Source organism: Chaetomium fimeti (genome assembly GCF_033439085.1).
Source record: "Chaetomium fimeti strain CBS 168.71 chromosome Unknown B0H64scaffold_11, whole genome shotgun sequence".
NCBI lineage: Eukaryota > Fungi > Ascomycota > Sordariomycetes > Sordariales > Chaetomiaceae > Chaetomium > Chaetomium fimeti.
Window position 1 is genome coordinate 572,437 of NW_026944339.1, and position 26,939 is coordinate 599,375.

Here is a 26,939-nt window from a genome sequence, read left to right on the forward strand (position 1 = left end):
GTTCCAGTACTGAGACCTAAGTTCTCATCCCCCAAGCCAACACCCAATCCATCATCCTCACACCCACCAAAAAGCAGCCCGCCATCGCGGCCCCCAACCGCAACCATGGCGCACATCCACGACCTCGCCGCCGAGATCTCCAACTACGGCGCCAACCGGCTCAAGACCCCGACCCCGATCCGCTTCCCGCGCACCCCGACCTTCGCCTCCATGAACAAGCCCTGCCGCTTCGAGGGCGACGTGCAGGACCTCGAGGTGACCGGCACCCTCCCCGCCGACCTCAACGGCACCTTCTTCCGCGTCCAGCCCGACCACCGCTTCCCGCCCCTGTTCGAGGACGACATCCACTTCAACGGCGACGGCGCCGTGTCGGCGATCCGCATCGCCGGTGGTCGCGCGCATCTGCGCCAGCGCTATGTGCGCACCGATCGGTTTCGGGCTGAGGATGCCGCGCGGAGGAGCCTGTTCGGGCGGTACCGCAATCCGTGGACGGATAATGAGAGTGTTAAGGGGGTGATCAGGACGGCTAGTAATACGAATGTGGTGTTTTGGAGGGGGGTGTTGTTGGCGATGAAGGAGGATGGCCCGCCGTTTGCGATGGATCCGGTTACGCTCGAGACGCTGGGGCGGTATGATTTTGAGGGGCAGATCTTGAGTCCGACATTTACGGCTCATCCGAAGGTCGATCCGAGGACGGGGGAGATGGTGTGTTTTGCGTATGAGGCCGGTGGGGATGGCGCGGATTGTAGCGTGGACGTGGTGGTTTGGACGGTGGATGCTGATGGGAAGAAGATTGAGGAGTGCTGGTATAAGGCGCCGTTTGCGGGTATGATACATGACTGTGGGATTAGTGAGAACTGGGTTGTGTTGGCGTTGACGCCCATCAAGATGGACTTGCTGAGGATGAAGAGGGGGGGGAATAAGTTTGCGTGGGATCCGAATGAGGATCAGTGGTATGGTGTTGTTCCGAGGCGGGGGGCAAAGAGCGAGGATATCATTTGGTTCAGGGCTGACAATGGTATGTGACCACGGTGTTGGGACTGGATGGTTACATGTGAGGTACTGACAGTTCTTCTAGCTTTCCACGGCCACGTCGCGGGCTGTTACGAGCTGCCGTCGGGAGAGATCGTGTTCGATTTGACCGTCGCCGATGGCAACGTCTTCTTCTTCTTTCCTCCCGACGACAACATTACACCTCCTGATGGCGTTGCCAAGCGCAACAAGCTCTCATCCCCCACCACCCGTTGGGTTTTCAACCCCAAGGCCAAGAAGTCGGCCATCCGTACCACAGAGGCCGGTGACGCGGACGTCTGGGTAGCGGACGAGCGAGTGAAACCAGCGCTGACCTGGCTCACAAACGGTGAGTTCTCACGCATCGACGAACGTTACAACACAAAACCATACCGTCACTTCTGGCAAGCCGTCGTGGACCCAACCAGGCCATACGACTTTGCCAAATGCGGTCCTCCGGCCGGCGGCCTGTTCAATTGCCTCGGCCATTACACGTGGTCTGAAGACAACTATCACACGGGAGAAGCAACGACCAAAAATGACACATATGGGTTAGGTGAGGAGAAGGGAAAGTTTGGTCTAGAAGACGTGTACTTCTCGGGCCCGACGATGACGTTCCAAGAACCGACTTTCATCCCACGTGAAGGGGGTGTCGAGGGTGAAGGGTATCTGATTGCGTTACTCAACCATCTCGATCAGCTGCGCAATGATGTTGTCATATTCGACGCCCAGAATCTAAACAAAGGCCCGGTGGCGGTAATCCACTTGCCGCTCAAGTTAAAGTTGGGATTACATGGAAATTGGGTCGACCATCGGGACATCGAGGCATGGCAGGAGCGGAGAGCTGAGACTGGAGATGTTGGTCCGGTCCAGGTTGCCAAAGAGCCGTTGCCGTGGCAAAAAAAGGTGGATCAACGGAACCATGGGACTGGATTGTGACGCAGGTACGGCGTCTAGGAGACAGTTGTCTGGTTAAATTGCATCACTTTACGACCCGGGCCGGCGTAAACATGAGATATCCGATGCAACCCGTGGGCTACCAGATCGCCAGATTACTGCATGGTTCGATGGTGATTCATTAAGCGAGGTACAAGCGGGAAGCTGCGGGCTTGTTCTAAACCTCGGGTCTTTTTCGTGGATGAGGTCCCCGAACATGTCACCAGTTGATCCAGGTGTTCGTCGTAACTCCACATTGGGCGTGGTCTTGTCAGGACCCTACGAGATAACAACTGGAGTTAGTGACTTGAACAAGGAAAAGGGAGGTTAGTCAGAATGGTTTGTAATTAACGTCATTCATCATTCAAACTGTCATGCTGTTGTGGGGTTGAGGGGTTAGGGGATATGTACGTTTTCAGAGGATCTCCGTGTTGAACGGGAACTTGTTTCAGATGCTGGCGCTGAGGGTTGAAGCGAAATGGCAAGTTTATTGTACTGGCGGTGATACACTACTGTACCATGATAGGTGTCGTAGGGAGGGCGGTTCGTGATGGCGGCCTCCCTTATATAGCCCTAACCCCTTTTCGTGACTCCGCCCCAAGCTCGGCGTCAGCTGGGCACCGAAATGGCTGCCTAACTTCACACCGTCTGGAGCTCAAAAATACAACCAAGCATCGTGAATGAAGAAAGAATAGTCCATCCTCACTCAGTTCTCCAAGCTCCCACGATGACACGCCCGCGCTCCCAATCCAACCCCAACCCTCGCCGCTCCCGGCCCCCCTACACTTACACGCCCCTTTCCTCTCCCCGCCACATCCGTCTTATCCGCATCCTGACCTACGACCCAGTCCTCTCCCAAGCCTACATCACCCTCACCGAGCACCCCATCGATGCCATCACCCACCGCTTCACCGCCCTCTCCTACACCTGGGGCTCGGCCATCGAGCCCTTCGACATCAACCCCACCCCCCCACTCGCCCCGAGCCCCGACAACGTTGAGCTGATTGTCGTCCCGCAGGACGCCTTCAAGACCTTCAGCCGGCGCGACGACCTCGCCACGACCGAGGGCGCCCTGCTCGACGCCTACACGCCAGACCTGCGCTCCCTGCCCGTCACGGGCAACCTGTCGGATTTCTTCCGCGCCTACCTCGCCGGCTTCCCGCACCGTCACCTGCAGCCGCGACCGGAGGATGGACGCCGGCTGTCGTTTGACCAGGTCGCGCAGCTGTGGGCGGATGCGGTGTGTATCGACCAGGGGAATGCGGATGAGAAGGCCAGTCAGATCCCGTTGATGGGGGAGTTGTATTCGTTATCGGGGAGGGTGTTGGGGTGGTTGGGGCTGGATGAGAAGAGGTTGAAGGTGTTTTCCTGGTGGCATAAAGTGGTGTTTCCGGCGATTGGAAGGTTTGTGCAGGAGAGTGGGCGGGCGCAGGGGATCTTGAAGTTGAGGGAGGGGAATTTTGTGGATGCCAAGTTTTGGACGGATGTGGTTGGGTTTATGGAGGAGCCGATGGGTGGGCATTGGGCTACGGCGTGGTCAGACTATTGGGCGTTTTATCGCACGAGGAGGTATTTCCACCGCGTGTGGATTGTGCAAGAGGTGGTGGTGGCGGGGAAGTTTGATATCATGGCCGGGATGGGTGTGGAGGAGCTGAGTTGGGGGGACATGACGGGGTTCGCGTACTTCCTAGGACACGCGGGATGGATTGATGTTCTGAATTCGTTGGCGGGGGAGATGTTGAGCAGCGAATACACGGACGCAGTAACTAGGGGGTTCGGGATCACGGATATCGGCGGGATGCAGGGGCAGCATCAAACCCGGACTTTCGAGCAGAGTGGGTGGGCGGAGCATTGGTGGGCTACGCTATCAGCCGTCAGGAGACGAGAGTGCTTCGTCCAGCAGGACAGAGTCTTTGCCACGGTCGGAATCCTCCAGCAGGCACTGCCAAAAGGAAACCCCTTGCCCTTCCCCGTCAACGCCACCATCACCCCGGAGGAAGTATTCATCAACGCCGGGAAGACCCTTCTGCTCAACTGCGAACACCTCACCCTCCTCTCCTTTGTGGAGCATCCCTTCCACCGCCAACTCCCAAACCTCCCCTCCTGGGTCCCTGACCTCACAACCGCCAAGTTCCCCTGGCCCCTCGGCACCTTCGACACCCCCTTCACAGCCTGCATCCTCCCCTCAACCACCACCAGCACCCCCCCACCCCGCACAACCACCCCATCAGGCGAGCTCCACCTGCGCGGCATCCACCTCGACACCATAACCTCCAAAACAGCCTACGAAGCGCCCATGAACATCCGCCTCGCGGAGACCGTCCTGCAATTCCTCGCCGCGCTGCCCACCCACTACGCACACGTCACCTTCCCCGCGGCGGAGGGCCCCGAGGGGACCATGGAGGGCCAGTTCAGCGAGGCGGCGCTCGTGCACACGCTCACCTGCCACGAGTACACCAACGTCAACCGGGGCACGCCCGACGAGACGGGCCGGGTGTCGGTCAGCTTCCGGGAGTGGCTGCTGGTCGCGCTGGGGCAGGTGTATGCGGGCTGTCTGCTGCGCGAGGGGGATGAGGAGTACGCGCCGGAGAGGGTGGCGGAGTGTGAGGAAAGGAGGAAGGAGATTGAGAGGGTGATTGGGGGCCTGGAGGTGAAGGTGTTGGTGCCGGATGTGGAGGACCTGAGGGTGCATGGTGAGGAGGTGGCTAGGGCTAAGAGGGGGGGGGGGGCCGTGGCCTGAGTGTGTGGTGTCGCCGCAGGAGTTCAAGGACCAGGTTAGGAGGCTGATGCTGTATCGCTGTTTGTTTCGCACGGCGGAGGAGTGGATGGGGGTGTGCTCGGAGACGTGTGAGGTCGGGGATGAGGTGTGGGTGCTGGAAGGGGGCGCAGTGCCATACGTCTTGAGGCGGGGACAGGCGCAGGACGGGACGGCAACGTTTGTGTTCCGTGGCGAGTGCTACGTTCATGGAGTTATGAACGGTGAACTGATGAAGGGTGGCATTGAAGGGCAGCTGGAACAAGTGGTACTGGTCTGAACAATGTGGCATCCTAATGAAACCAACATCGTCAACGCTAAGGAAACCTACACAATAGCTACCTGGTATTCAACTATTGAAATCCCATACGTCGGTACAGTCCAATAGTACTTTGCATCTGAATCATTCCCACCGATTCCAGTGCCAATTATTTAACTAGCAAGTTGTCCGTCGGACGGCCCTGAACGCCATGATTTATCACCGCCTACGCCCCACTAGCCGCCCTAGGTGGTAACGGATATACCGAAGATAGCGGGGAAAAGGCCAAAGCATCTCCAGTCGCCTATCCACGTTGTCAGACCCCAATACCCACACGACGGCGATGCAGATCAGGTACGTAAGCAACGGCACGGCGATGAACGAGGCCAGGAAGCCGGTGGGTAAAGAATATCGCCCGCCCGATTTATCAGAATCCGCACCGCCGTCGTCAAGGACCGGCATCGCCCAGAAGGACTGCTGAAAGTGAGTAATAGGCACAGTTTGGGAATGGGAGATGACTTACGGTGAGGAATCCAATAGGGGTATATAGCACGGTGACCACGGTAAATACGTAAACTGCTCGGTTCAAGGCCATGCCTTTGGTGGATTCACGAAGAGAAGTTGCGTTGAACAACTGACCAGGAATTAGCATATCAACCCCAAAGCGTTTCCCAAGGATAAATGGAAACACAATTTTAGCGAAGGTTTACATACCCCGTCCCTAAGGCTAGTCACCTCTTCAGATTTGCGGGCAATGGCAGCTCGGACTCGATTTGCTCTTGTTTCGATCCTCGCGCTGACGACGTTCCAGTTGTTTGCTGAAGCAGCGAGCTCTTCTGAGTTGAACATGCCACTGGATACGACGATGTCACTCCACCGCTCACGGAGATGAGACCATTCTTTGATATCGTCGTCGATCGTCTGGGAGGCTACTCGCAATGTTTGAAGAGTGGCAAAATACGCCCTTGAGAGGCGGAAGGATTCGTCGAACATGAAAAGATCGAGTCTCTCGTCTTCGAGCGTGTCAAGAAGCTTTGATATGAGATTGTCAGATAATCGGCTGGGACGACAAGGGATTCGGTGTAGGACTAACAGAAAACGACACGGTATCGTTAATCTGATCGAGTGCAAACATCCACTCAGCTTCCCAGCGCTCGAACATGGTCAATGCCATAAGGAGAAAGTGGCTCAAGCCTATAAAACGCCCACATGGACGCAGCCCATTGAGTTCGTCATCGGAAGCCTGGGGGAAGAGCAGGGCGTTTGTTTTCCGATCGTGGCGCCACGCCTGACTTTGTTTACCCCAGCTCGGGTGCGTGTTATCGTCCATCAACAGGACGATGGTGTATGGGGCATCAACAGTGTTGAGAATGGAGAACGAAAGTGAACAACAGCGCACAATCATTGGTCGATCGGGCCCCCATGTGTGACGGATCCGAGCCCTTGGTCGAGATACCCTGATGCCTGAACGAATTGGTGCGCCTTGTTCCCTGTCCTCATATGAGTAGCGGTGCGCAGCAAGGTAACGGGCGTGATACTGCACCACCACCTCCCTTGGTTCGATTCCGCGGCCAGCCTCTACATTGGGAGGCGCCGCGGTCCGCAGCTCAAGGTGGCAAGAAGTTTGGCAGTTGATAAAGGCTTTAGCGAACCGGAAACCGAGGGCATAAGGATGGTTACCCCCGGATTGACCGTCCGAGTCTCCATCCTGGAAGGGTTCGAAGGCTCCAACAGTTTGGCAGTAGTTGGCGAGGAACGCCAGCACGCTATATGGCATTTTTGCACTGAGACGTTTCTCGTCCGGTGACGTTCTTGAGGGGATGGCCACGACCCTGTTCAGGATGCGTGGTTAGCGTATTAGTTATTCAGTTGTACGTGATTTGGCAATCATACCAAATCTTGCCATGCGCGGCAGGCTCCACATTCAGCGTACGAGGGGTTTCCGGGGCAGGAGTAGACTGCGTGAAGGTTGTACCGGGCGAGCGTGGAGGAGTAGTTCCGGTCGGACCTTGGAATATAACCCTTCTTGTTGGCTGGCCCTCGGGCGTGGGTGGATAGAATGCTGCCAGGAGCAACTCGGGGTAAGTGTTATCCCAGCGGAAACCGGAGGGCGTCCCGTCCGAATGATGCTCGAGATGACCAAAAGAAGTCGGCCACCGCTGTTGCACTAATCCCCTAAGTCTCTCACGCCTCCCTTCGTTGTTGACGAACGTCCATTGCTTGAACATAGGGTCGAGAATCTCCCATTCGTATTCGCCGTAGGCCTGTCCAAACCTGTACTCTTCGACAAAGTAGTATGCATCCAGGGGCGGCGGGACGTAGTCCGTATCCTTGTCTTGCAGCCAACATTGCAAGATATCGGATAGCCGGGCGGGGGTTGGGGCGCTCAAAGCTAACGCCTGGTCAAGGTTACAAGTTACGGGCGGTTCCGGCGACAGGGCGTCATTCCCGTTCGGGCCAGTTGCGCCATATTCTGCTTCGGAAGAGGAGTGTGCTGGTAACTGTGACGCCGCTGGAGGTGTTGATGTAGACATTTTAGACTCATACGTGGGAAAGTGGTTAATATCAATAACTTTGGATGACCTGGGAGCTTTTCTTCTTTTTAGAAAATGGTGCTTGGTGTGCGTGCAGCCCAACGCGTCGCGCGCGTCAAGGGGCTTCCTGCTTGGCGTTTGGTTTGCACCAACAGGAAGATTCCACGCAGGGTTTTTCTGTGACTTCAAATTCATCCGTCTGCACGACCGCCGATCTTGGCTGCATGTCGTGGGGGCGGAAAGCCAGCACAGCCATATCTTGACTCCAATGCGTGGTGGGTAACCGCCACGATGAATGCACTGCATACCACTTTACCTAGCTTCACCGAACGAACCTCTGTAACTAAGGAACCTGAGGTAGGTACCTGAGCAGGTACCTAGGTAGGTAGCGAGGTGTCTCTCAGGTTTAGGACACCCTATAAAGAGCTTGGAAGGCTGGACTCCTAATGAGAATGTGGTATTATGTCGACCAAACGTCCTCGAGTCTTTACACACTACTTGGATTAACTGATTGTTGTAAATCCTAACACCGGGCTTCAGCCAGTGCTTCCCCATTATGATAACACAATGGCAAGATCCGTGTCACCACCTACGTTGTCCAGGCTATTAGGTAGGTAGGCACATACCTCTGCAAGCTGCCACACATGATAGTGGACAGATCCAAATGAACGTGCGGTGACAGACCAACCCGGACACGACCCACCCTTGCTGAGAATTCTTGTCCACCTACCTACCTGCTACCTGGGCACATGGACCCTCAACAAACGGCGATAAAGTCATGATAATACTACCACCAAGCAACCCCTTAAACAACGTAGGAATGGCATCAACAGGCTAGTTACTTAAGTTTCAGGGGTGGTTGCAGGTCCATTAAAGTTAGTAGCCCTGAAGTTCAGTCTATATTTTGCAACTTCCCACCGTGCCTACTATTTACCACCTCCTCGGGGTGAACGTCATGTCCATCGAGGCCGGGATAACCTTCGAAATCCCCATCATGCCCAATATTCCTACCCTGCCAATACCGCGGACCGGCACCAAACTAACAGTCCCATTCAACTCCAGAATCAAATTTGGGTTGGGGGGGGGGGGGGGGGGGACTCACCAAGATATTCCACCGCCGCATCACCTTCAACCGCCTCCCTTCCACACCCCCCTACCACCGCTCCAGCCGAAGCACATCCGCGTCCTCGCCGTACCCCTCCCTATTACGCAGAATCACCCACGGATTAAACCCCACCACCGCCCCCCGGCACATGCTAGCCCGCGAGCACCGCCCCGCCCGCCGGCACCTCCCGCCCCAGGACCAGCCCCGGCAGGGGGTGCACGCGCAGCGCCCCGGTGACGGCGGCGTCGGGGTAGGGCGGCTTGGCGGCCTCGGCGACGATATGCGTGGGGTTCTAGCTCAGCGCGCGCGGGGTGAAGGCGTCGTCCGGCTGGCGCTGCAGGCGTGCGTAGGCGGGGCGGTTGCGCGCGAGGTGGTGGCGGATGGAGCGCAGGGCGACGGGCCCGGTGGCGTACCCCGCGCTATGGTCAAGTATTTTGGCGAAGACGAAGGCGACGGTCTGTTCGTGCGTGGGTTTGGGGATGCCGGGCTTGGAGGCCTCGGAGGGTTCGCTCGCTAGGAGAGTGGAGCCGGCCGAGGAAGTCGGTGGTGTCTTGCTTCGGGTTGTCGGTGTCGGTGGTGGAGGTTGTTGCGGTGAGGCGTTTGTCTGCCGTAATCATCTAGGGCCAGGTTGAGGACTGGGTTGCGACCCTCTATGGCCTTTTAGACCAATCGGTTCCCTAGCATGAAGGTGTGCATCCAGGGGGCCTGTGCAATGACTGAAAAATAGGTGTTGGCCACATCGATGGCTCTGATGGCGCCCTCGACGTCGATGCCCTTGCCGAGAAGGCCGAAGGGCTCATGTCCGAGACGTTGATGATGCCCATGGCGTCAAACGCAAAGTGTGCGGTTAGCGTGACCGTGTCGACGGGCTTTTGCCCGGCCTGGCCCAGCTCGTTCAGTTTGTTCAGGAGCAAGTCGACCAGGGGCTGGATCTTGGCTTCCGTCTGCGGTGTGGAGGCGACTGAGACGCAGCGCTGGAGACTCGTAGAAGGTAAGAGTGGTACCGGCGGTCCCGCGCAGTAATGACGGTCGTCAGGGGCTTGCACTGGTATCATGTCTCTGCTGTTGAGTAAAATCTAGTCTATTGTTCGTTCTCTGGTATTGACATGTGAATATTGCGGTCCAGGGGGGTGGGATTGCTAGCTACCGTGGTGAAGACGCGTCTGAAGCCGTTGATCACGGAGTATGCCTCCGGATCGTTGACCGATACCATGGTGAGGCCCATTCAGACGAGCGGGCCATACGGTGGAGCGCAATGTTGCGCCATGGCATCTCCGCTTGAGCAGCAGTATTGATCCCCCAGAGGTTACTGACTTTGGCAATGGTGGGGCCCGGGATTCGTGAGGGGCCATCCAGATAGAACCTGTAGAATGTGTAGGCGGCGAAGAGGACCAGGACTGTCACGGGGATGCCCGGAACGTGGTAAGCGCCTCATTCAACGGCCATGTTGCGGGTGTTACTCTGCAAGGCGGATGACCGACATATGCACGAGTAGGCTAGAGGTCGAAGTTAGCCCCGACGATAGGCCGTTCCGCCCCGCCTCTTGCAGTCATCGTCTGATAGTTTATGCACCTCGGCCCGCATTGTCATCGTTGGCTCGTGAAGTGCCTGCATGGTGATCAGGGATGCTCCCCCTATGGATGTGCCAGTCGGGCCGGGGCGGCCGAGCGTTGCACCCGCGGCCCGGAGTTGGGATGTTTAAACAAGATAGAGTTAATCGTAGTGTGGGGGTAACCACCCTATTTATTTGCGCGGGTTTTACAGAGCACAATTGGACATGTCTACTCGCACACATCTTCCGCATACTACCAGCCCGATCACACTCGGAACTTTGTCACGAGGCTCTGTGCTCGACGCCGTCCCACCATGGCCCACCGAACTTCGACAGATAATCCCAAGAGGGATCTGTACTTTCGTATTCTTTCCTGCGTTGCAGGCGCTCTTCTCTGGGGATTCAGCTTCCTGAATGGGTCAGCCACCGACCTGGTTGTGGCCGCCTGGACGGGCAAGTTGAACGACGGCAGCCCACTCAAGACATCGTACACGGGACGTCCGTTCCTGGACATCCCCCTTGCTGTCCTGGTGGCTTTCTTCTGTCCTGGAACCGACGGGCGTGATGACGGTTTCCAGCTTTTCGTCGTCGAGGCCTTCTCCGCGTTTGCGGTGGGCTACGTGTGGTTGCATGTGGAATCATCTCGGCCAGGCCAGAAGCCGGAGTGGATTACCAGGTGAGAACGGAGCAGGGGAACCCGTGATACGAGAGACGAAGATCTGTGTACATTTGCTAATTTCTCATCCTCCATACCTAGACCCGCTCTGTGGGCAGTGCTGTGGCAACTTTTCGGGGCGGCCATGATCCTTCCGCTCTATTTTGGCATCCACCTTCAATGGGCTAGCCGTGAGCCGCTGCAGAAAGTGACGGATGTCCACCGGGCGCGGGCTTTGACGCCCGGCTTCCTCTTAGGAGTGGTGGTGCCGACGACCATCGTCATGCTGCCAACCTGGGTAGCCCGGTCCGCAGAGTCGCATCAGACGATCGTTGCGATATTCATGTTATCTCCGTTTTGGGTCTCCGGCATCACGATAGCGGCTACAAAGGCATCTGCATGGCTCTCGGGCCTTTCGTCGTCCACAAGACGCAACAAGGCCGCGGCAACCTGGTGGGTCAAGGCAGTCCATCTGCAGACCGCTGCTGTCTCGGCCGCAGCCCATCTGTACGTCATGTACCGGGTGTTCTTCCCGACGAACCCAGAGGTGTTAAACCTCACCCGCATGTATTTGCCTCTGCCGCCAAATGGACCGATTGGGGTAACCGACAACATCACGAGCGGGTCGTGGCTCTTCCTGCAGTTCGATCACATATTCATCAGCCTCTCCAGTTTATCGTGGGCTCTTCTGCTGCTGGAGAAGACGCCCTTGGCGGCGCGGTTTGGGAGGGGCGGTTTGGTCTTGCTGTTACTCGTGTCGGCCTTACTTATTGGACCTGGAGCTACGGTCTCCATGGCGCTCTACTTTCGGGAAGGTCATCTGGCGGGTAACGCGAGGAGATACTAATTAGTGTAACATACTGAGACCGACTAAGGCACTTCGGATAAAACTGGACCCATACAGACCGCGATTGCCCGACCTGCCTCCCGAGGGTCACAAGATCCTGCAGGTGATGTAAACCCCGGATTCCGGACTCCGGATTCCGGACTCCGGAATTGTACAATCGACGTTTGGGGTTAGAGCCGTTGTCCTCCCAACCAGCCCTACGACAAGGATGTCGGTGCGCAATCGAGTAACAATTGTCGAGAGCAGGTTTGAGCTTTCCCGGTGAGGGGAGAGCACCGGGGGACACTTGGGGGCGACCGTTGGGGGATAATTCTGCGGACAAAGACACGAACCTCCACTACATGTAGGGGAGCCATGTGGTGTATACGCATACGGATTCGAATCCGAGCTTCATGTATGTACGGGGGAGTTCATGTACGGAGTGTCCGAGGTTGAGAAAGGGCAGAGATCGCCCAGGGCCGGCTCGGATAGGATGGAGAATGAATTCACCCATGTCACGGATTGTGATTCTCCATCGCAGGGGAAGAATCGGACTCAGATCCTCTTATCGGTTTTGTGGCGGTTTCACGACAGGACTCGTCCTCGCAGGCGATTCGCCGTACCGATTTAGGCGGATATCGGTACCACCCCCGATACCGGCTTCTGCATACGTACCAAGTACACGATGGAAACACCGTGGAATCATCCGCAAGGCATGCACGGGACTTGGTGCATGTGCACACACACACTTGTCCACTTCTCGCGGCCCATCCCCTACCCGCACCTCCGACGGGCTGCGGCTCAACCCTGAGGCCAGCATGACTGGGCATGTGTGGCAGATTGCGTTATCTGACTATGCAGAAGGGGAACGCGGGGGAACAGGCCCTCCGGGAGCGGGTGCCGGGGCGAGGTGCGTCGGCTCGCCGCTCATCTTTCCCAGATCGGCAGGTCCATGCATGCAGAATTGCGTGTCTTCCGTCTGGCTCCAACCTCGTTCAACCCCCAAAAGTACCTGGAGTTCCTCCCCTGTAGCACGGACCTTCAGATGGCAGGCGGATGTATGTAAGATTTCCATGCCTCACACCTGCGTGCGCCTCGGCCACGTTTGGACGGCCTAGTGAGGTACTGAGGGCCTCGGATATCAGCGTGCATGACTGCCTTGATGAGTGCGCTATTCATTACACACTACATACATACATGTCCGGCAGGGGGTGGCCGGGGAACCTCGACACGGGGCTAAGAGGGAGCAGAAGGAGCGTGGGAAGGATTTGATGTGCAGCGAAGAGGGCCGTGTATCGTTGCGATCCTGCACAGAAGAGGCTCAGCAAAACGGCCATTATTATTAACCGGCCTCAACTGTAGATGAATACATAGAACGTCAAGCCACGTCCCGTACCTAGCGTACCTTATACCGGACGCCACGGTACGAGCTCCTACGAGCTATGTTCCAAGTTGTCTCGGACGAATTCAGGTACGACAACATGAATGGAGTATCACGGCATATCGCCTGCGTCTTGTGCCGCGACCGCAAGGTGCGGTGCAATGGGGAGCAACCGGCGTGTGAGAAGTGCCGGCAAGCGGGCGAAAAGTGCGTTTACCTGCCCACGTGCAGGCCCAATAAGGCCGATCTTGCTCAGAAGCTCGACACTTTGCAACAACGTTTGGGTAGGTGCTCCAACTCCACGTTGCACCGGTCGGTGTACGTTGGGACCGGGGGGGAACGTGACGTTAACGTGGTGCGTGGGGATGGTGACAGAAAAGGCGGAGGCGTATATCCGGAAAATGGACAACGAAGCCAATTGCACCAAGAATACGAGTACAGTGCCGCCGCCGTACTTCAGCCCGCCACCCACCATGAGCCCCTCGTCGACACCGCGGCTACCCCTCCAGATGCCGCCCTTCGAGACGCCACCGACCCCAACGAGCTTCACACCCGGGCTCTATTACCCAGAGCCGAGGATCAAATGGCCCGAGCTCCTGGGCAACGACTTCCTTTATACGCCGCTCCTCGACTCGCAGATGCCACCGGGCGGGTTGGATGGGGTGCGGCTGGACGACCATGTGGACGGCACGGAACCGTCGGACCATGCGCGGAGAACATCGGGCATCTCTATCCCCAGCCTACGGGAGATCCGGGAATTAAGTTCGACATTTTACGCCACTGATAGGGTAGGGAGGGTGTGTGATAGCTGCAACGCCGCGACGGCCGAGTTGGAAGCGTATTGCATGACGGCGTTTAGCGCGCATTCCGACATTGCCGGCATATCACTTGCGCTGGCCGAGTATCTGTCGTGGATGCGCAAGGGCGCCAACCTGAAAACGGACAACATTGCGAGCATGCTCGAGACGCTCGAGTTCCGCGCTCGCGAGGTGCACGAGATAGCCGAGGCGAGACCATGGGCGGCGTGGAGGAATATGGTAGTGGCACTGAAGCCTCTGGGGCGCGCGGCAGCCCGGCTCGCCGAGCTCGAGGAGGATCTCGGCAGACAGTCGGCCCAGGCCGGGCACTTCTTCCAGACCGAGTACGACATACGCTTGACGCTCGCCGATCAACGCAGGTCACCCACAGGAGGGATGGAGCCGGGCACGCCGCTTGCTGCACCGTCATCGGATGCATCGGGTAGCCAGATGGACAACAGCTAGACGTATAAACGGAACGCATAGAACGGGGGTTGTAGTTCTAGATTGCATTGTGAGATAACTGTTGTTGTCTGCATTAAATTCAACATTTTTTTAACCTTTTTCTACAGGTCAAGTGTAGAACTTGCTGTTCTAGCCGCCGAATTTGGCAGGACAGGATCGCCATTTTCGGCGTGTCTTGACAGTGCAGGGCGGTTGGTCACAGCCAGGTACCGCTGTATGCACGTACTTGGTAATTACTTCGTACCTCACACCCTCCGGTGATTCCGGTCAAATCACCTGCAGATCCATGACCCCACCATGCCCCAGCCTCCAATGAGCCCTCGTCTGAGGCGGTGGACCATCTCGGCTTTGGTGGTAGAGCTGTGGCGCGTATTACTAAAGCTGTCGACCTCCATGGGGGAGCTTGAGCAAGCATCTCGAAATGAGGAGCTCCTACGACGCTACCGATATATATGCCTTCCGAAGTTGTTCCAAGGCCAGTCGGAAAGGTGTCTGGTCTTCAGTTGCCCTGCTGCGGCTGTATTGTCCTCAGGATCACGGAATTGTCGAACGTGAGGTACGCGTTGCGCCTGACTATCTCAATATCCTTTAGGGAGCGGAGTCATCTCAAGGCACAAAGATCTGACTGGATTAGCGCGAACACGATCAGTTCAAGCAGGCTGTAATGCCGTGCATGCCTCCAAACATTAGAAGCCCATATCAATAATCTGGTTCACTTCGATTGGTGGCGTTCCCTCCTGACGGCCGGCGACCCGCGTCGGACTCGGCCGAGAACACGATCAAGGTCTAGAACCCCGCCTCAGGCAAGTGCCTGCTCAGTAGCACATTTGTCATTTGACCATACCGACCGTTATCTTCTCACCGGCATAGGGTGTATCAAAATAGCTTCCGGGGAGTCGTACTCAGCTACTGTAGACGTATTGCGGTCCATGCGTTGACGTTGCACAAGGCGAAGAAAGGTCGACTAGAGTGCTCCGGATGAAGAAAGAAAAGAAGACAGAGAACTATATACTAGGAGATGAGAGGCCGGCTCTAAAGACCCGGAACACTGCCTCAGGATGATTTTGTAATAAGCGTAGGTGTCAACTCGGTATCAGCCTGAGCATGTCCCGCATGAGGTGTAGGTCACGTCCCGTATTAGTGGATGAGCAATCCAACGCTCACCACATTCTGTTTCGGTATTATGGGAAGGGCCGACATTGAGGGATCAAAAGCGACGTCGCTATGAACGCTTATGTTGCCGCCACAAGCCAGTTAACCTTGGTCGCCGAAACCCACCGACACCAGCGGTGCCACCGCCCGGACGCTCCCGCGGAACCTAGGTACCGTTGACGCAAAGCCCATCGCGCAGCTGTAGAGCGTCGCAAAAGCGTCGGGTCACCCGGTGGTCTGGGGCGTGACTCTTGCGGACCCCGAGACCCACGTGCCCACCCGCATCGTCCTGTAAGAGGATCTCAATGCCAACGACGCCGACCTGGCCAAGTCCAAGGAGCAGTTGACCAAAACCCTGGAATAGAGAGCTAAGATAAAGACCATGGAGCTAGTTGCCAAGGCTTTTAGCAACGCTTAGTTTGACAGCCTTGGTTATATATCACTAATAACCTCGGGGGGGGGGGGGGGGGGGGGGGGGGGCTGCCGAGTCTAAGGGGGACGAGATGTGTATATAGAACATGTATAGGGGGGTTAAATCCATTAATGTTTAGGAACCGTAAGGGGTAAATGAGAAGCCAGTTGTTAGCTGCTGGGGTTCACAGTGTTTAAATGGCAGTTCCTAGCAGCTGCCGAGCACGCTGGTCCCAATCCGCTGATGCCTTACATACTTAGAACCGAGAGGCTTATTAGGCGGGGGTGCAGCAAGGCACGTTTGGTTAGCGAAGTCGTACAGCATCTTTTGTTGGTTGCCCGGATGCCGTCGAGTGATGCTACGCCGCCGAATTTCTCCCAGCCTTTCCGCACTAGTCAGTACCAAGGTACGTTCGTGTATTACGTTGCACGCGGTTTGCCGGACTGCAGCATCCACTTATTATGGTGCCGCCTAAGATCTATTTATACGGTGGCCTGTATTCGTGTCTGGTACTTAGGTAGGTAAACATCGCTAACATGGTGTTCCTTGCCCGTCACCGACTGGACCAACAACACCCGACACCGCATTCACTCCGACAAACTTGCCGACTTGTGATTCCAGCTTCTAGCTTACTTCACCATGGCTAGATCATTTGCCTTGTTTGCCCTTGTCTCCACCGCCCCTGTTGTCTCAAGTCCAACATATGCGCTACCTAGCACGATGGCATGTCGAGGCCGGTGTTTCCCTGGCGACGCCTGTTGGCCCACCGCAGATACATGGAGCGCCTTCAACGTTTCCCTCGGCGGCAAGCTCATCGCAAACATGCCCATTGCCGCCGTTTGCCACAACAGCACCTTCACCCCCCACGACGCGGCCGCGTGCAGTGCGCTCCAGAACACCTGGTTTCTGCCGCAAACGCATCTCAGGGGCTCCTCCTCCATGAGCCCTGCCAACGAACAACTCCTGTAACCCATTTCTTGACGCCAGTGCTCCATGCACCATGGGCAACTACCCCGTCTACTCGGTGAACGCCACCGGCGCCGAGGACTATCAAAAGACGCTCGCGTTCGCCCAGGAGCACAACATTCGCTTCGTAATCCGCAACACGGCGGCGGACTACAACGGCAAATCGAGCGGAGCCGGCAGCTTGGCGCTGTGGACGCATCACCTGAAGGCCAAGGAGATGCTTGAGTAGCGCAGTAGGTACTATTCCGGGCCAGCGTTCAAGTTTGGCGCCGGAGTCCAGATTTCCGAGGCGTACGAATTCGCGCTCGCCCACGACCACGTCGTTGTCGGTGCCAACGTGCCCGATATCGGCCTGGTGGGAGGTTACACGCAGGGGGCGGGTACCGGGCCCTTGGGCTCCCGATTCGGGCTGGGCGCCGATCAAGTACTCGAATGGGAGGCGGTGCTCGCGTCCGGCGATTTTGTCGTGGCGTCGCCGAGCTCGGCGGAGCACGCCGACCTGTACTGGGCGCTTTGTGGAGGAGGAGGTGGCACATACGCGGCCGTCCTCTCAGCCACGGTGAAAGCCCATCCACCACTCGGCCTGTCAACCGCCAACCTGACATTCGCCCTGCCAGTCGCGGTCGAGTCACCAGACGCATTCTGGGAAGCTGTTCGGGCGTTCCTCCAGTACAGCCCGGCCATCGGCGACGCCGGAGCCGAGGCGGTCTGGTATGCGCAGGGGACTGCGTTCAACCTGGCTACCGTGTTCGCTCCAGGTTTCGACAAGAAGACCCTGGATGCCCTCATGCGGCCCTTTTTGAAGACCCTAGACGGACTTGGGCTGCCTTACGCATATGCCTCGGAGCAACACCCGGGCTTCCTCGAGGGATTCCTCGCCCAGCTAGCAACCAACGTCTCAAATCTCAACATTGGCGGGCGACTCATCCCGCGGTCCCTCGTGGAAAGCGACGGCGCGGCCCCCCTCGCAGCCGCCATCCGCAACATAACCAGCAGCGGAGCGATCTTTTCGGGTGTTACCTTCAACGTCTCGTCGCATGCCCCGGAATCCGGCGTCGGAGCCAACCCGTACTGGCGTGAGGCGGTCTTCAGTGCCGTCTTCGGGACCTTCTTTGATTGGACCGACTGGGAAGCCAATCGACGAAGCGCAGACACTATCACGGACGACCTCGTCCCCCAGCTAGAGCTGTTGACGCCGGGCGGGGCGGCCTACCTCAATGAGTACGACTTTCAGCAGCCCGACTGGGAAACAACGTTGTACGGGGCCAACTGGGGAAAGCTGAGCGAGGTCAAAATGAAGTATGATCCGAGGGGCGTCTTCTATGCCTTGGGCGCGGTTGAGAGCGAACGGTGGGTTGAGCAGCATGATGGAAGGCTCTGTGGGAAAGCCTGAGAGCAAGAAGAGCAACCACAATGTAGTAACAATCGATAGGGTAGGTAGCTAACTAGGCCGGGACCGGCACGTTTAGTAAATTGACTGGGCGAACTAAACGACCTGCAAGTCAAACACGCCTTCTCTCCCTTTACGCGATCCTTTCCCGATCCGACCTCTCTACCCCCATACCTAGGCTCACTTAGAAGCTTCCTTAGCCCTTTGATCCACCTTGATCTTCTCGATAAAACTTTGAATGGTATCGACCATGCCTTCCGTCCAACTGAGGTGAGGGGAGTGGCCGGCTGGGCAATTGTAGATTGAAAAGTTGCCCGTCTTAGAGGCCTGAAGACCAGCCATGCCTTCCTGATACTCACGAGGCAGCGTCAGATCCCCCTCCAGGACTAGGTAGGCACATGGGAGCGCCGAGTAAGCATCGTTCGTGAGCTTCGAAGTCAGGATGGGAGAGGCCGTGAGGGTAGCTGCCCACTGTTTCGCGGTGGACTCGTCGAGATCGTTGAAGAGGAATTTCTCGGCGTCGACAATCGTGCCGAGTCCGGCGGCTCCGTGTTTCTATTTTGTATATTAGTTAATGATATCCAGATAACCTAGACAAGGTACCTAGGTACTTACGTGGAAAGTCATGAACGGGGGCGTCACAAAGTTGCCGTCCTTGGGTTGGAAGAAGCTGTTCACCGATTCGCCGACTGGAATCACGAATGCGCCTGCGTAGAGGATGCCAATAACTCCTCCAGCAAGGTCTTGAGACTTTCGCACATCGGCCTGCAGATCAGGCTGCGCCGCCTGCGTGGCCGCCCAGCCGCCAGATGAATGACCGACCATCAGGACCTCCGTGCCCGCTTCCACCAACGGCTTGAGAATGCTCAGCACAGCCTCTGTGTCCTCCTCGCCCTGGGGATAGCCTCCCGGCGGGGGTTCGCGGCCGAAGTCGGGATTGGCGACATCGCCGACGTTGAGTTTCGCGAGGTCGGCAGTGGGGAGCTGTGGGCAGTACGCCGCGATGCCCCGAACCTGCAAGGCTTCCAGCAGCGCGCCGTACGGGGCCGGAGTGTGGTAAGAACCGTGACAGAGAACCACGGCGAGGTCCGAAGGGTGTGGCATAATGTAATTTGAGACGGGCGCGGAGTCGGGGATGCGTTGTGACTTGTGGCTGGACGGGCCTCGGTCTGAGTCTGCTGGGACGAGTCTTGGGAGTCAGGCCGAGCGGGGAGAGATAGGCTAACGGGCTTGGAAGTGTTACGTGAGGGGTATCTTTCGCATTTATTGTAATATCGAGGTGTTTGGCTGTTGGTTGCACCCGGAGATATGAGGACCTGGGACCTCTGAGGCAGTTGAGCGTTGGAGCGGTCAATGGCATGCGATCCGGTACCACAAGAACCAACGATCCGTCGCCCCGAACCAATCGACGTGCCGCATCGACAATCGTTAGGCTGCAGGGGCTCAGGGCTGATTACACCACAATGCACAAGATCCAGGTCAGACCGAGACCAATCAATACTCGGCCACATCAGCAGCAGCAGCAACAACAGCCCACCACGACCTCATGTGCCCCAGGCCCAACAACCGCAGACCAGCTCCCTACCACCCCAACCCCAGCCCCAACCCTACCCCCAGCGCCACACCCATCAGCCTCGGCTGCAGATGCAGCGGGTACAGGGCCAGCAACAACAGCCAATGCCGGTGTCATTGTCGGTGCCGGGTGGCAGTTCCAAGGCAGTCAGTCGTACCCGGTGCAGGGAGGGTTGCGGCCCATCAGCCAGGAACAGGGGCAGGGACGAGTCGTGGGTGTGCCGGTAACGGCGGGGAGGATGGTGGTCTGGCAGAGCGTTGCTAGGGGTTCAAGTTCGACATGGAGAGGGGTTGGGTGGGTGTGAGGAGATGGTTTGATGGTGCAGGTGGGACTAGGGATGGTGAGAGGCTGGCGAGGTGAGTTTGATGTATGTGCATGTATGAATCGAGGGGGGGTGAAGTGGCTCGTGTTCTACCCGGGTGTTTAGTCTAGTTTTCAGGTTTTTTGTTTTGTTTACCATCTATCAAGAGCCCTGTTTATCGGGGATGTTAGTTGTTGAGGAAAGTTTAAACCAGGGGTTTGTTTAAAGTTCTCTCCCCCACAGAATAAAAAAAGAAACATGAACTCATAGCATGCGGTTCCACTAAGTGGAATGAGAATCCCAACTGCCAAAGGTAATAAAATGTCTCACATCGAAGAATAAACCTGGCGACTCACTATTTGGCCCCCTCAAGCCGCCTAATTACATACCTGGGAATGGTGGTGAGCGGATTCGGGGATATATTTGTGTTTTCTCCTGGCGACGTAAGAGATGGGCTCTCGAACGCCAACAACCGGCTATTGTAGAGCCAAATGAGCGTAATCCTCCGAAAACACCGCTTGTTTACTCAAAGTCTCAAACATTCGCCGCGAAAGCTAGTCTTGTGCCGTGCCAAACCAGCAAGAAAGCCAGCAGGGCGCCCAACGAACGCAGTAACAACAGCACCGATGAGATGGGCTTGCTGGCTGCTATTCCCACACCCTTCAGCCCCCTTTCCCGCTCGCCGGCCTTCTCGTCATCGAAGGGTATGCGGCCCTTAGGAAAGCCCTTGAGATCTACGTACTCTAGTTTCGGGCCCTTCCTGATGATCTCGCCCATCTGATCGGCCGTCGTGCGGTCGGCCTGCAGTGGGAGCACCCAGATCGACATGAAGCGGTGCCAGGGCGTGTCCCAGGCCTGAACCTTGGTGATTAAGCTAGAGACGGCTAGGATGTTCTGCATGCGCTTGAGTCTCTCCGACTGATACGCCGCAAACACGGCATCCAAAGCCGCATCTGTTGGCTTTGCCACCCCGCCATCCTGCAGCATCCGCTGCAGGTGGTTGCACAGAACAACTACCGACTCTATGCCAGAGTTGCCGCCAAGGGCAATGTTGGGCGTGACCTGCATGTTGGGGGTTTCGGCGTTAACCACGTGCGGCAGGGGGTCAAGACAAAATGAAGGCGGGTTACCTACCTTGTGTGCCGAATCGCCGGCGAGAACGATTCGTCCGTGGTGCCAATGGCTCAGGACACCCTCCTCCAGGGGTACGAGGGCGCCACGGATGCGCCGCTTCCACAACTCGCCGAAGACCAGGGTGTCGGAGACGGGTTGGTCAGCGAACTGCTGGGCCAAGTCCTCGGCATCCTTCTCCGTGTAGTTTGCCCGCTTTGGCCACGTGAACGGCTCGTCGACGCGGAATATGAAGAAGAAGTAGGCTCTATCTGGCTGTGAGAGGGCCAACAAGGATCTCCCGGTGTTGTTGACCACGGTAACATCCAAGTCGCCAAGCTCGGGAATGTTGGGGGCCACCCCGATCAGTGACTTCCATCGCGTCTTAATGGCTGGGTGCGGAAGACATTCCGATGTTTAGTTGTGGCTCCTCTTTTTGTTTGTTGGGTTATGTGGGGTGTGGGAGAGAGGTCGTGTTGGGGGGCCGAGAATGAAAGGTATAAATAAACAAACATACTCACTGGTCTTTTCTTTCACGGTAATAAGCCCCGGTACGGCCCTGTTCGCCTCATCCCACATGAAGCTTCTCACCAGGCTATACACACCATCGCAGCCAACAACCATGTCACCCCTCTCAATATCGCCATTAAGCAGGGTAACCACAACTCCTCCGGCAACCGTTTTGACGTCTTTGACGCCAGATGATGTCTTGATATAAGTTTTATCAGGCAGCTGATCATAGAGGATCTGGAGGAACTCGCGCCTCTCCAGCACCAGAAGTGAAGAGCCATGGCTGGAAACCGTCAGCTTCCTTAGTCGACCCAACAGGCCACACGGTAGGAATGGTCAGCTCACTTGTCCTGGAGATGCTGGAAATAACCGTTGTCCATATACTTCTTCCCATCCGGTCCCCGGGTCAACCAGTTCCTGCCGGGCACACAAGCTTTCTCGACGGCCTCGAGACATCCCAGCTGGTGTAGAATTCGAGAGCCATGGGCGTAAAGGGCGATGCTGGCACCCTCAGGCGGGGCCACAACCGCCCTCTTCTCGAGCACCACGTGGTCAATGCCGGCCTTCTGGAGGCAATGCGACGCCGTCAGGCCCACCACGCCGCCGCCGACGACAATGACGCGGAAGGAACGTTTGGAGTCCGACATGCTTGCGGGGTTCATCGAAGGACAGCGGTGCTCGCATCAAACTTGGAACATATAATCCTCAGAGGTTACGGTGGGTACGGATTGACATCGGCAATAGTTGGTCGGATCTTATACGGCATCAAATAACTTCCATACTAGCACTAAATCTCTTATCTAACTCCCCACCGACCGACTCCAAAATAACCTACCGCCGACTCGCCCACTCCCCGACTCGACGACGGACAAGATGGCCGTAAACCCCACAGAATTCGGCGTCTTCCGGGCGTCACTTGGGTTTCGGCCAACTCGGACCGGCCTCGATCTTGGATGCCAGATTGCATCCTTCGGTTGTCCCGGTCCGGGCCTTTGCATTAGTGCGCTGGGTGGACTCACCTTCCGCATCTGTGCCACCGGGCGGGTTGTGTGGTGTGTTCCCCGTGTTATCCATGCGAAGATCCCGTGCGGGAGTGGCAGATGCTGTGGAATCTGGAGTTCAAACTTTAGCCACGTTAGGCAGTCCTGCCCCTCCTGCCAAATTCGGCTGGAGTGAGGTGCGACTTCCCGGACCACAAATTGAATTTCCGTTTCCACTTTCTCCAGTTCCCCTCCCCCAACCAAGTCTGACGCGCTGCAGCCCAAGGTCCTCGGGCTATTTGGGCGCTGGGGAGGAAGTCGGGGGCCGAGTTCGAGGAATGAATCACCCGGGCCATGGATTACGGCAAAATAAGCGAGGCAGACACCCACTCTCCTCGCCCAACCCAGTTTCAGCGCGACATTGCTCTGCGCGTCTGCATGAGGCAGGACCGTCCGGCTTCACGACACCTTGACAACCCCCCGCCGATTACGGAATCGGGTGGAAACGGAAAGGAGTGAAGGGAGGGACCTCTCTCACAGATACGGACGAAGTGACCTTGACCAATCGGACACCGACCGTCGCTGTTTTGCAGGAAGTTGCATCCAGATCCCTCTCAACTCGCGCTGCATCATCGGTGCAACGACCCTTGCAGGGGCTTGGCGGACTCGGACAACCGCGCCTCTCAAGGACAGGTCTGGCAAAAAGCAGCGGCCACCCCGCAAACTCAAATCTGAAAATTTGAATCCTGATCCTTCGGCCAATCAGGGGTGACAGCCCTCAGAATTCCCCTCGCCTTTTAACGCCGAAAAAGCTTAACACCGTGGCACAATCTTGAAAGAATAGGTCCCGAAACGTTAATTGTCTACGCCTGGTTCGGGAGCAAACACGTTCGATATTCCCACGTTCATTCAAGATTGGACCCCAAGCTGTCGTCCATATCACTCGGACCACACCATTTCTCAAACCATGACAACTGAGATAGGTATCAATTCTCGTCGTTATCTGTGGGGACTGCGTCTTGAGCCCAGATTCCAAATCGTAGAGCGCCGAATCGGGGGTAGTCTTGCAACGGGCGAAGGACACGATTCACGGGCAAGTTGCCTCAGTGTTCCCATGTTCCCACGTCGGGGTCTGCCGGACACGGTGGGACTGAGAGAGAGGTACGGATTACATGGACATGAGACCCTCATTAGACGGACCCGCTTTTGCTGTGAACGATCCAATAATTAGGTTCCAACCATTGGCGTCAACGTCGTTGGTTCTTCTTACACGGGCAGTCTCTCCTAAACCCCAGGTTCACCCCCCCAGTTCCAGAATGAGGCCTCGCCCGTCGTCGGTGATATGCCACATGGCATGTAACCACGTGATTCCTGCAGCCTTGCTTAGGAATCCCTCTATCGAGTGTTCCCGGTTCCCTCCCTCTTGTTGGACCAGGGGCTTCTTGAAACGATGCCCTCTTGGGACGAAAAAAATAAATATGGAAAGGGAGTGGGCGGAGAGGGGTGGGAAACCTGAAGGGCGTGAACAAATTAGGTACCAATTCGTCGCCTCGGGATTAAACTGGAAGGCTTACAAATGGCAGCGCCGAAAATCACCTTGTCGCCTAACACCGCATGGCGTCTGGTATATACTTCAGCGATTTTGGATTCTTGAACTGTTTCGTTTTTCATGGTTCCTCCTTTTCCACAACACTCACCTCTCCACATTGTGACGACAACCCGAATTCGGAAGACATGGCGGTCAGCAACGACCCGCTGGTCAGCAGCAACGGTGTGCCCAAAACAGAGCGCGATATCCCAGACTCGGTACAGGGCGTGAACCAGATCGACGAGAAGAACGATGCGGTGCGGTCGAGCTCCTCCGATCCCGAGGTGGCGGCGAAGAGCGACGATGGCCCCGTCAGGACAGTGACCGGCTTCAGGGTACGTGGTATTGGCCGAGACGAAATGGCAGTCGTCTCCGACCCCCCTTACTGACGCCTTGTACCACCGCAGTGGTTCTTCGCTTACATGTCGGTTCTCTCCACCGTCTTCCTGTTCGCCCTTGATGGCACCATCGTGAGTGAACCGCTGCCTGTGCGCCCCATGTGCGCGGCTTGCTCACGCCTAAACAGGTTGCCAATGTCCAGCCCCAAATTGTCGACACCTTCGGTGAGGTCGCTAAGCTACCATGGATCGGTGTGGCCATGAGTCTCGGTACCATCTCCATTCTTCCCCAGTAAGTTCCTCCCCGTGAACCCCTACCCCGTCTCGCGCAGCACAATATGTTTGGGCGTTCAACCATTAACTGCTTTTCCACAGTGGTAAAGCTCTCGCGATATTCAACGTCAAATGGTACTACCTCGTCTGTGTCGCCGGCTTCGAGGTCGGGAGTGCCGTCTGCGGCGCTGCGCCTAACATGAACGCCTTGATCGTTGGTCGCCTCATTTTGGGTATCTTTGGATCCGGCGTCTATTCGGGCTCCCTCACCGTCGTCGCCCTCCTCACCACCAACCGCGAGCGACCGTTGTACTTCTCCGGAATAATTGCGATTTGGGGCATTGGCAGCGTCATCGGTCCCGTCATCGGCGGTGCCTTCGCAGAGAGCAGCGCGACCTGGCGATGGGCCTTTTACATCAATTTGCCCGTGGCCGCCGTCTTCATCCCGGGCTTCCTCTTCTGTATCCCCTCCATCAACCCGTCCCCCCTGCCGTTCGCCAAGAAACTCCGCACGCAGGATTGGGTCGGCATCACTATCTTCGAGGGTGGTTCTGCCTGCTACGCCATGGCCATTACCTTCGGCGGCATCGTGTACTCCTTCAGCAGCGGTCAAGAGATTGCCTTGTGGGTTATGACGGGTGTCTTGCTGATCACATTCATCCTGGTCGTCATCTATCACCCGTTCGTTTCCAAGGAAAACCGGCTGTATCCGGGTCATTTCCACAAGCGGCTGGAGCTCAACAACCTCCAGCTCCAGCTCTTCGTTGTCTCGGGCACCATGATGACCAGCGTTTACTACATACCCCTGCTCTTCCAATTCACCAGGGGTGACGGCGCCTTGGACGCTGGTGTGCGCCTCTTGCCCATCATGAGCATGATTGTCGCCTTTTCCATCCTCAACGGTTATTTCATGCCCAAACTCGGCTACTACATGCCGTGGTATGTCTTTGGCAACGCCGTGATCCTGGCCGGCTCTACCTGCATGTGTAAGCCACCCTCACTCGCTTTGCGGAGCCGAAGAAAACGCGGCCCTACAACCGCTAACCTCAGCCCACAGTCCGAGTTGACGTCAACACCCCCGACTCCCACATTTACGGTTTCACCGCTCTCATCGGCATGGGTGTCGGCTCCTATCTCACAGCAGGCATCGCCGTCGCCCAAGCACTAGTCCAACCCCACGAAATCAGCGACGCCGTAGGCTTCATGACAGCTGGTACGCCCACCCCATCCCTCCACCCCGATCCCCCCCTAACTACCTACCTAACACTAACCCCCCCGTTCTCGCACCAACCACACAGCGCAAAACATGGGCCTGATCACCTTCCTGGGCGTGGCCGGCGCGCTGTACATCATCATCGGCACCGCGAGCCTGGGCCGCGTGCTGCCCGACCACTCGTACGACGACCTGCTGCAGTTGACGACGGGTATCCACGGCACCATCTTCCAGCACCTGACCCCGGAGCAGCAGGTGCAGGTGGTTGACCAGGTGACGTTTGCCACGCGCAACCCGTTTGGGCTGGTCATGGCTGCGAGCGCGGTTACGTTCGTGTTGTCGCTGTTTTTGGGGGTGAGTTCTGTCTTTCTTTCTCCGGCGGTGTGGGGGGTTGGGTTTTACTGACTTGTTTGATGCAGCGCAAGAAGCTTTACTAGGTTCTGTTGACTGGGGACGGAACGGAGCCGGTTCTACGGGGGAGACATCGTGAGGTAGGAAGGCAAGTCAACTCAACCTTGCCTTACCGACGCGTACTTTGTTTTAGCAGTTTCGGTTGAATACGCGGGTGGACGGAAGGAGAATGGAAAAAGGCAATCGGGATGTGCATAAACGGAAATACCTTTATTAATGAGATCGTAGACATTCCCGAGCTGTGGTTGTGCCGTCGTCGGGAGATCTGGCCTCTCTGTACATGACAAACACGTGTAGGGTAAACAAGGGGTTTAACCTTGCTCGGGTTGATGGAAACGGGGACCGCCTTTTGTATATGAGGAGCGCCTCGTCCATGTATGAACGTTTTATTCCGTCCTTGGTGAGTTGATACAAGCGGAGGTTCATGGATTCAGATATCCATCGCC

At 56.8% G+C, this 26,939-nt stretch overlaps 10 protein-coding genes across 10 annotated transcripts; 6 read left to right on the forward strand and 4 right to left on the reverse strand.

Annotated features, from left to right (window-relative positions):
- Position 1: 1 nt before the first annotated feature.
- B0H64DRAFT_50735 (carotenoid oxygenase) lies at positions 2–2,312 on the forward strand. Its single transcript, XM_062808355.1, has 2 exons — positions 2–1,018; positions 1,079–2,312. The coding sequence occupies exons 1-2, from the start codon at positions 106–108 to the stop codon at positions 1,948–1,950; spliced, it is 1,785 nt and encodes a 594-aa protein (XP_062654529.1). The 5' UTR covers positions 2–105; the 3' UTR covers positions 1,951–2,312.
- Positions 2,180–4,982, forward strand: B0H64DRAFT_436387 (uncharacterized protein; the record flags this gene model as incomplete). The annotated part of the gene is made up of 2 exons (XM_062806194.1): positions 2,180–4,640; positions 4,837–4,982. The coding sequence occupies exons 1-2, from the start codon at positions 2,675–2,677 to the stop codon at positions 4,980–4,982; spliced, it is 2,112 nt and encodes a 703-aa protein (XP_062654530.1). The 5' UTR covers positions 2,180–2,674.
- On the reverse strand, positions 4,804–7,623 carry B0H64DRAFT_411153 (uncharacterized protein). Its single transcript, XM_062804847.1, has 5 exons — positions 6,855–7,623; positions 6,055–6,793; positions 5,676–5,993; positions 5,485–5,595; positions 4,804–5,435 (listed from the first exon to the last, which is right to left on the reverse strand). Exons 1-5 carry the CDS (start codon positions 7,493–7,495, stop codon positions 5,181–5,183), a joined length of 2,064 nt encoding a protein of 687 aa, XP_062654531.1. The 5' UTR covers positions 7,496–7,623; the 3' UTR covers positions 4,804–5,180.
- Positions 7,624–8,892: 1,269 nt separating this feature from the next.
- On the reverse strand, positions 8,893–9,813 carry B0H64DRAFT_446816 (uncharacterized protein; the record flags this gene model as incomplete). The annotated part of the gene is made up of 3 exons (XM_062806949.1): positions 8,893–9,154; positions 9,339–9,574; positions 9,748–9,813. 3 exons carry the CDS (start codon positions 9,811–9,813, stop codon positions 8,893–8,895), a joined length of 564 nt encoding a protein of 187 aa, XP_062654532.1.
- Positions 9,814–10,749: 936 nt separating this feature from the next.
- Positions 10,750–12,148, forward strand: B0H64DRAFT_411154 (uncharacterized protein). Its single transcript, XM_062804848.1, has one exon. The coding sequence runs from the start codon at positions 10,953–10,955 to the stop codon at positions 11,652–11,654; it is 702 nt and encodes a 233-aa protein (XP_062654533.1). The 5' UTR covers positions 10,750–10,952; the 3' UTR covers positions 11,655–12,148.
- Positions 12,149–13,114: 966 nt separating this feature from the next.
- B0H64DRAFT_420754 (uncharacterized protein) lies at positions 13,115–14,276 on the forward strand (the record flags this gene model as incomplete). Its single annotated transcript, XM_062805485.1, has 3 exons — positions 13,115–13,123; positions 13,202–13,298; positions 13,390–14,276. 3 exons carry the CDS (start codon positions 13,115–13,117, stop codon positions 14,274–14,276), a joined length of 993 nt encoding a protein of 330 aa, XP_062654534.1.
- A 2,203-nt stretch (positions 14,277–16,479) lies between these two features.
- Positions 16,480–18,199, forward strand: B0H64DRAFT_420755 (uncharacterized protein; the record flags this gene model as incomplete). The annotated part of the gene is made up of 5 exons (XM_062805486.1): positions 16,480–16,534; positions 16,574–16,723; positions 16,785–17,031; position 17,061; positions 17,096–18,199. The coding sequence occupies 5 exons, from the start codon at positions 16,480–16,482 to the stop codon at positions 18,197–18,199; spliced, it is 1,557 nt and encodes a 518-aa protein (XP_062654535.1).
- An 88-nt stretch (positions 18,200–18,287) lies between these two features.
- Positions 18,288–19,427, reverse strand: B0H64DRAFT_50866 (Alpha/beta hydrolase fold-1). The gene is made up of 2 exons (XM_062808356.1): positions 18,812–19,427; positions 18,288–18,751 (listed from the first exon to the last, which is right to left on the reverse strand). The coding sequence occupies exons 1-2, from the start codon at positions 19,298–19,300 to the stop codon at positions 18,377–18,379; spliced, it is 864 nt and encodes a 287-aa protein (XP_062654536.1). The 5' UTR covers positions 19,301–19,427; the 3' UTR covers positions 18,288–18,376.
- Positions 19,428–20,604: 1,177 nt separating this feature from the next.
- Positions 20,605–22,337, reverse strand: B0H64DRAFT_427483 (uncharacterized protein; the record flags this gene model as incomplete). The annotated part of the gene is made up of 4 exons (XM_062805788.1): positions 20,605–21,132; positions 21,205–21,572; positions 21,702–21,973; positions 22,036–22,337. 4 exons carry the CDS (start codon positions 22,335–22,337, stop codon positions 20,605–20,607), a joined length of 1,470 nt encoding a protein of 489 aa, XP_062654537.1.
- A 1,917-nt stretch (positions 22,338–24,254) lies between these two features.
- On the forward strand, positions 24,255–26,729 carry B0H64DRAFT_411165 (major facilitator superfamily domain-containing protein). Its single transcript, XM_062804849.1, has 7 exons — positions 24,255–24,593; positions 24,666–24,728; positions 24,785–24,888; positions 24,972–25,855; positions 25,927–26,082; positions 26,168–26,436; positions 26,502–26,729. The coding sequence occupies exons 1-7, from the start codon at positions 24,285–24,287 to the stop codon at positions 26,517–26,519; spliced, it is 1,803 nt and encodes a 600-aa protein (XP_062654538.1). The 5' UTR covers positions 24,255–24,284; the 3' UTR covers positions 26,520–26,729.
- The last annotated feature ends 210 nt before the right edge of the window (positions 26,730–26,939 follow it).